Here is an 8,837-nt window from a genome sequence, read left to right on the forward strand (position 1 = left end):
AAAGTTATTATAATCTTATAGATAATTAATGTATAAGGTGAATATTTTAGATGTATAGTGTGATATTATACATTTTGGAAGATTATATTTTAATGTATAAGTTATAATATATCAGACATTATACATTAGTTATTTTTGAAAGACTAATGTATAATATAATTCTTCTGTTATATACTTCATTATGTTATACATTAAGAAGTTCTTATTATATTTAAAAGGCATTTTATGTATTATTTGGCATTATACAATTAGAAAGTATTTATATTTTATAAGGTTACATTATACCTTCTGATAAGGATACAGAAGTATACATGTTTAATGTTAATACTTAAATGCATTGTATGACACTATACATTACTACATATTATTTTTTAAATGTATAATGTGCACACATACATGTGCAATTGTTGTATAATTTTATCTTTTAAATTTTAACTTATCAGTTATTTGCATTGATTTAATAAATACATCACATATTGAATAATAAAACTGAATGTATCAACTGTATTTGGATATATATTATTCTCATTTAACTATTTTGTTAACTGATGTTTATTTTTTTCATGAATTTTAAATTATTTATAATAAATTATATGATTCCGTGAATGAAAGATAAACATACTTTAGAAATCAATTTTCTAGGAGCTTAATGGATCATATTAGTGTGAACACAAATAATCTATATGTATTAATATTACTCCTACTAAAGTAAAGGAAAGGGAATGAAAAATAAATACTCCCATTAGGTTTTATATTATTTTATGTTGTTGTTACATAATTTTTAAAAAGGTTTTAATTAAAATTATATTTTATTATTGTTTATGTAATTTATTACTACTATAAAAAGTATAAGAAGGAAATAATAAGACTTTTTTATCTGTTAAAATAAATAAACAACATAAAATATTGTAAATGAGAACAATTAATAGTGATGTTTAAGATTTTTTTTGAATTTAAATTTCAGTTACTATATTTAATCATACACCACATAATGATAGGTAATTAATTGCGTTAATTAAGGTAGATAAAAATAGTATCTGGATTTCTCTTTCCATAGTTTTATCATACATTGCAGTAATGTATAAGGGTGTACCTAATGTATAATTATATTTTACAAATTAGAATTATATGTAAATACTTTTAATATAAAAGAAATTTATGTGGTTTATACATAATAGTTAGTAGGCCCGGTTTATATTTTCAGGTCTCAATACTTATATAAAAGAGAACAAATAGGTCCTTCTACACAGTAGAGATATTTTTTCCTTAATAAGACTTTCTCCCTCGAAGTTTCTCTCTAGGGTTTGCTTCTTCAGCTGATTTCTCATGTTTTCAATACTTTGACAAAGGCCAAGCCCACACCTCTCACTTCCGTACCCGTATCAGCAAGCTTTGAAAATTCATACACAGAGAAGTAGATGGAAGTTGAACACACAGTATGACTGCTAAATTGAAGCATTAAATTTCTTAATGCATTAACATTATTGCCTTCAAATTATGAGAATATGTATAGGTGGGATAAGTATTAATCTATACTCTGAGCCCTCTATTGTCATTATTACTCATTTATGATGCCTTCTATCGAAGTAGAAACAAATCTAATGCTCGAATATGATTTCAAAAATTCCCTTTTGATCTAAATCCAGGAATGCATATTTTTGATTTGCAAGATTGATTACTTCCAAATTCATTTTCCCTATCGTTACGCTTGTTTCTGTAACATTAAAGAAATCTTGTATAATTAGCAAAAAAAATAATACTCCATAGATAAGGAGAAGAAGGTCCTAAATGTCATGTCCAATGCGAAATTTGCCATTTTTACTAGGAAATCTGGCTAGTTTCAAAATAGTAGTAATGAATAATCGTGGCTATTCAGGGAAGGTACTTCTGAAAAACATCCTATAGTAGCTATACATATCATGTTATTTTCTCAATGTGGGATCAAATTACTCTAGAACAAGAATACTAGAAGCCAAAGAAAATGCTTTTTAATCTAGTTGACTCAGCAGTTTGGTTCAAAAGGCCAAAGCTTATGCTCAATAGTTACAAATTCAATACATAAAACAAGAAAATATAAGTCAACAGAGTTGTAAATTGAGCTACTTACTGTCCCAATCTACATACATTACTATTACAAGTCTAAAACTTAATAGTACAGAATTACAAATGGTAGATAAATCAGAGGTGAGGTTTATTGATGGCAGCATAAGTAGTCGAACGAGCCTTCGCATCGGGTTGATGTCGACCTACAGAATTGATCTTCCTAGGAGAAAACTCATGAACATTACAAGGTACATAGGTTAGTGATTTCATGTCCGGGCATTGAAATTTCTTCAAGAAGAAAGCTTCACATTCGTCCGGGTTTCTCTGGTTGTCAAGATCAATAATGCAATTCATGCTAACATCAAGAACATTTTCTTCTATCAGCTTTCGACATTCTGGTCCAACCTGCGTGAAATAATTGTATTTCAAAGTGAGTTTCTCCAAATGGCTGAGCTTGCACAATGTTTCCGGCACTTCACCATACAGTTGATTGTAAGACAGATTGAGCAGTTCCATATCCCTTAAGCACCCGAAAGACTGCGGTATCGGACCTGTTAATTTGTTCATACTAGCATCAAATACAGTTGCCAACCGCAACATGCCTATCTCATAAGGCAAGCAGCCAGAGAATTGATTATTCAAGAACAGAACCTCAAGAAGGTTTTCCTTGGCTTGGCCAATGCTTTTTGGGATTTCACCAGTGAATTGGTTATTGGCTAATGTGAGAAACAAGGCAGCAGTACGGCCAATAGTTTCTGGGATTTTCCCAGAAAAGTAATTGTCATTGAGAAACAGAACATCAAGGTCCAGTTTGAATACTCGAGGGTCTACTGGACCTGTAAGAAAGTTGAATCTGAGATCCAAATAAGTTAAATTTGTAGCACCAAGAACAGCTTTTGGAAAAGAACCTCCAAATTTGTTGTTGCTCAAGTCGAGCTCGAATAGTTTAGGGATCTTCTGGGATGATATTTCAGTGGGGATTTCACCAGTGAAGTTGTTCGAGTTGAGATGGACGATGACTAAAGTCTTGATTCCATCAATGAAATCCTTGACGGACAAAGGATTGCCCTTAAAGTTGTAACCATTGAAATTGACACCGACAACTCTGTTTTTGTAGCAAATGAAACCTTTGTATTTGGTTTTGTCTTTGCAAATGTCTTTGCCTACCCATGTTCTTGTAATGTTAAAAGGGTCATCAGTTATTGTCTTCTTAAATCTTTGAATGACACTTATCGCTGATGCTAGTAGAACATTAGGCATGGATGGGGGTGGTTTGGGAGGACTTTTAACCTTTGGAGGCCGGGGTGGGGGTGGAAGTGGAGGTGGGGGTGGGGGTGGGGATGGAGGCATGGGAGAGGGACATATTGGCTCTGGGAGAGGGGGAGGAGGGGGAGGAAGAGGGCATAGTGGTTCTTGTGGAGGAGGAGAATAAGAATATGGATCATCACCATTAGGAGGATAAGCAGGAGCAATGATAGGGACATCTATTACAATGATTTCCGTTGCTTCTCTACCATTTTTGCCAGCTGAAGTTAAGGCAGTTGCATGGCAGAATGAGGAGTAATTTGACACAAAGAAGATGAGTAGGAGTAATGATTGAGTTGTAGAAATAATGTGGCTGCAAAATAAGATTCTTGCCCTCATATTTTCCTACTCTTCTTTTGAAGGACACGGAAGATGTTAGCTTATATATATAGCCATAAAATGGCTCCAGTATGTATTCATTGCTCTCTTTCACCAAACATTTGAAACATGTGCATTTAACCCTTTAGATAGAATCTTGAGTTTAATTTAGTTAGTATTTTTTTTAGTGATTTTATGTGTAACACAAAATTTATTTATTATCAGTGTATAAAAGTTAAAATCTTTAATTAACAAAGAAGAAAATGTTCTCTTATAACCACTTATAAGTTTGTAAAAGACTAATCAAATCTCTAGTAGTTTCGTTTGTTTTGGAAGTTAGCTAAATTGGTAAGTGAAAAAGTGTGGAACAAATCCGAATGGAAGGAGTTCTATGTTAACATACACAATTAATTGAATGAGAGGGTGTCAGAAGCATTTTTGGATTTAAGTATACTCCTACCATATTATTTTACTGCTACCAATTAAGTAATTTTTACAGTTACAAACTTCTAATTTTAATAATAATGATGCCGCGCATGAATGCTCTCTTATTCCCAACTTATGTGGTATCATTTGAATTTTGAGAGTCAAATAAAGTTGAATGATACCACATAATTTGGAATCAAAAAGAGCATTTATTAAGGAGCTACAACACGCCCAAGCTCCGACAATCTCGAACAATTATGTCCCTTTTGGATTACAAAGTTAGTAAACACTTTTTTGGTGGTTAATTTGAATTTCCATTTGTTGGGTTCGAAATCGAGAGGACGTCACGTGAAACCTATTAGTTGCAAACCATAAAAATAATAACTCAGATGACAAAGAAAAATATACTAGAAACATAATATTATTATGTGATTTGATCAATTGACCTTCATATAAAACCTAATGTTAAAAATAATATTAAAAAACACAAAACTAATGAGAGAGAAAATCTCTCCCTAAACAAAACTCTTAAAAGACTACATTGTCGATACTATTATGTTGTGGTATGAGAAGGGTCTTCTATTTATAGATGACCAAAACCTTTCCTCCAAGAAAGAGGTTAGCCAAATATGGAAAAGTTTTATATTTTTCTTTCAGGAAAAGTAAAAATATTTATGGTTACTTTTGTTTTCCTTTCAAGAAAAAGTAAAACTTAAATTTGGTAAGAAAATCAGGCAAAAATCCTAACAAATCTCCCCTTTTAGCTGGATTTTCTTCACTTGATCCGCCTTCTTCACATCACATGCATGAACTTCGTTCTTAAAATAATCTTCATAACTGTTGCTTGTTATGGTTAAAAATAAAGTTTAAAATATCATGGTTAAAAATGAGTTAAAAATTAATAGTTTGTTTTTATTTTTAAAGATGCAGCAACAGGAATGTTGAAAACATAGTTGAAACTTGTTCTCCACATGTAGTTCGACAAAAATCTTCATTATCATCCAAATTGTTGTAGCTTAATTTTAAAACCGCTTTGAACCTGCTTAATCTCGTGTCATCACACCACTGGACCATTGAACCTTAAGCTCTGATACCACTTGTTGGGTTCGAAATCAAGAGGGCGTCATGCGGAAGCTATTAGTTGTAAACCATAAAGACAATAACTCAGATGACAAAGAAAAACATACTAAAAACATAATATTATTATGTAATTTAACCAATTGGCCTACATATAAAACCTAATATTAAAAATAATATTAAAAAGAATAAAACTAATGAGAGAGAAAATCTCCCCTAAACGAAACTTTTAAAAGACTATATTGTGCATGTTATTGTGTTGTGGTATGAAAAGGGAGCCTTCTATTTATAAATGTTCAAAACCTTTCTCCAAGAAAAAGAGGTTAGCCAAATATGAAAAAGTTTTATATTTTTCTTTCAGAAAAAGTAAAAGTATTTATGCTTACTTTTATTTTCCTTTCCAAAAAAAATAAAACATAAATTTGATAAGAAAATCGAAGCAAAAATACTAGCACCATTTACCTTACAATAGAAAACAAAAGGAAATGTTAAAGCAGAGCAAGTAACGTGGTTATGCAGGGGAAAGACTATAGAGTAGTAATTCTTTGTTGAAGCAGATCGACGGAGACCAGACCTCTACTATTCGTACTAGATATGAAAATGCAACAAAAAAAATAAAAAAAACGAGAAGACACCAAAAGTTACAAAGGTAAGTTCTTTGTCTCATGCTTCCTGAATCACGGCTTGTATTTCACCTAAACTATTCTGTATATATTTACTACGATGGAAGTCATTTTCTGTAGACACCAATCAATCTTACATTTATATTGTTTGAATTCTCTAAAAATATTGTAAACTGCATGTTGAGTCCTTAAAAAGTTTGGTACATTATTATGTTGAAGCCTGAAGGATCAAACTTGAGCAGAACAATAATTTTGAAGAGTCCGAGCAATATAATTTCTCATTTGAGGATACATAGTCATGATTATTTTTAAGTTGGGTAACTCTCGATGGTAAAGAGACATAGAAATCGATCTATTCAAAAGTTTCTTTGTTTAAGCCTATTATTGGTTATATTGTCAATGCACTCTACGAATTGAAAAATATATATTAACTATATCCCAAAAAAAGAAAACTCTCTCTTTTGATTTAAATTCAAACTGTTGTGTGATATCGAATCTGAGAACTTTCATAAACAACCACACAGTATTATACCACAAAATGCCACACACACTTTGTTCTCAAATATATAAATCCAATTTCCTGGAGTTCATTAATTTGTTGGAACGTCTGCAGCAAGTCCATATAGCTTTACTAATTACTTGCATGACGTCGTTCATAGTGTGGCTGTTAGGATTATCCACTGCTATTTATGTGGTGGATACTGAAATTATCCAATGGTGTTGATATTTTAATGTTTGATGAGTTGATAAGTGACAGCAACCATTGATGTAACGCATATAATGTCATTTTGCAGCAAGCAGGCAAGTAGTACTAGTCCTTTTTCGCAACCATTCAAGTTATATTGAAATCCATCAATTCGACTAATTCATTTTAGTGCTCTTTACCAAATGGTTTTCATTTTTAGGCTCAAATTTAATACCTCTATTTCTATTTAAAGATTGAAACATTTCATGCATCCTAGCACGCATAATATTTATTACCTAAACTGATACACATATATAATGTACGTAATATTTGACATATACAAGCAACAAGAACAAACTTAATGTAATTCCACAATTAGAGTCTGAAGAGGCCAGTAAAATGTACTCAGCCTTATCTACCATTATAGAATAGAGAGACGGTTCCAATTGACCTAACAACCCTTCTCCGTTATACCCATCTACGGTTTGCTCCTTCCCAGGCCTTGGTAGTACTAGTCTATTTATTATTTGGCCTGGAGGTAGAGGAGCAACAATTAATATTGTAAGGCCCCAAAAAATTCTGGCAAATTGTAAGTGATCATGTTGTAAAATGTCGGCAACTTATTTTTATTTTTTTGGACAACTTACTGCAGTAGATACAATAAGTCTAATCTTGAAGTTGCTGTCACCAGTTGGATGACAAGCTTAATTCCCACTTATTAAAGGCATAGGGTAACTACGTCCCACACAAAAAAGGTCATAGTACATATAAAACATAGAACACTCCATCGACCCTTGGGGACTTCAGGTTGACTGACTAGTCAGCTACTGTTTGGTCATTATTTGTTCTCATATTCAATTTGGATCGATATATAGTACCATGTGCGCGCTAATTGCAACCCGAGAAAGAAAAAAACTATATACTTTCTCCGTTTAAAAAAAAATAATTTACTTTTTTTTTAATTCGTTTAAAGAAAAATGACCCATTTTTCTTTTTGGCAATACTTTAATTTCAACTTTCCAAATAACATGTTTAGAATCACAAGATTAAATGACATTTTGGTACATTTGATACAACTTTAATTTAAGGCCACAAGATTCAAAAGTCTTCTTTATTTTCTTAAACTTTATGTCAAGTCAAAGTAGGTCATTCTTTTTAAAACCGAGGGAGTATATGACAATTATGTCAATAGCACTTGTCATGACTTGTTGCTTGTGCAGGGTTTTCGGTAAAAATAGTTATTCCATTGTTTTAATTTATATGACATTTTTAAAAATTAATTTTCAAAAGAATGATATAATTTTTAATTTGGTAAATATTAATGAAGAAATCTTACATTTTATTCATGTTGGATTCCACTTATTCCGAAAAAAATTCAGATAAATTGAGATGGCGCTAGAAGAAACAGAGTTTTTTCACACCATGAATCAATGAAATATTTGTATTATAAAATAAGATTTTTCCACCCATTTTTCACCAAACCATCTCGCTGTGAAAATGCATGGTAGGAAGCATATTTTCATTGAAAAATTGAGAAACTTTCTAATTTTTTTGCGTAAAAACATTATTATTGCCTCTTTTGTCACTCTAATTCAATCAAAATATCCATGAAAACAGTTATTAACATCAGGGGTGACTCAAGGATAAGACTAGTAAAACGTTTGCTTTAGGCTCTCAAAATTTTAAGGTTTCAAAAATTTTAACACATAGTAAATTTTATGATTTAAACTTCACTTGAATTAATAATGAAGATTTTGAAATACGTTTAAAAATATTTTAGAACTTCGAATTAAATAACAGAAACTTCATATTAATAAATAAAGTTTTAGCAATAACATTTAAGCTAATGTATTGCAAACAATGACTAACATCTTATTAACTAGATTAATCTTTAATTTTATATTACCATGTAAGATTATTAAAGACTTTATATCATTTAAGATTACTAAATTGAAAACAACAATATGGTAAAAAGGAAGAAGACAACTCTAATTTTGAGTGAAGATTAGTAAAAGAAGAAGACAACTCTAGTTTTGAGCGGAGATTAGTTCATTATTATTTATTTTCATATTCATGCCACGTTTGCTCGGTATTTTCTATCATAATTTCCTTATAATCAATCATAGTTTCTCATAATCAATACTTGAAAATATAAGTGGATCTAAACCAGACAAGCTTTAGAGATGAAGGCAGTATATAACATCATTAAAAATAAATATGAAGAAAATTATAAAGTTCTCAATAGGGATACAAACTGGATTTTAATGACCAAAGGAAAATCAAAATCAGTAGTCTTAAGGGACAAAATCGTTGAGTTCGAAACACACTAATTTTCAGCTTCTTCAAAAATCTGGATCATA

At 31.0% G+C, this 8,837-nt stretch overlaps 1 protein-coding gene across 1 annotated transcript; it reads right to left on the minus strand.

The window, feature by feature from the left end:
- Positions 1 to 2,009: 2,009 nt before the first annotated feature.
- Positions 2,010 to 3,770, minus strand: LOC107858656 (uncharacterized protein At4g06744). Its single transcript, XM_016703407.2, has one exon. It carries the CDS (start codon positions 3,685 to 3,687, stop codon positions 2,179 to 2,181), a length of 1,509 nt encoding a protein of 502 aa, XP_016558893.2. The 5' UTR covers positions 3,688 to 3,770; the 3' UTR covers positions 2,010 to 2,178.
- Positions 3,771 to 8,837: the final 5,067 nt, after the last annotated feature.

This window comes from Capsicum annuum, chromosome 2 (assembly GCF_002878395.1).
Source record: "Capsicum annuum cultivar UCD-10X-F1 chromosome 2, UCD10Xv1.1, whole genome shotgun sequence".
Taxonomy (NCBI): domain Eukaryota; kingdom Viridiplantae; phylum Streptophyta; class Magnoliopsida; order Solanales; family Solanaceae; genus Capsicum; species Capsicum annuum.

What these genes read in the sequence shown, in the direction of transcription:
- LOC107858656 (XM_016703407.2), bottom strand. Translation starts at nt 3,687, where the DNA reads ATGAGGGCAAGAATCTTATTTTGCAGCCACATTATTTCTACAACTCAA.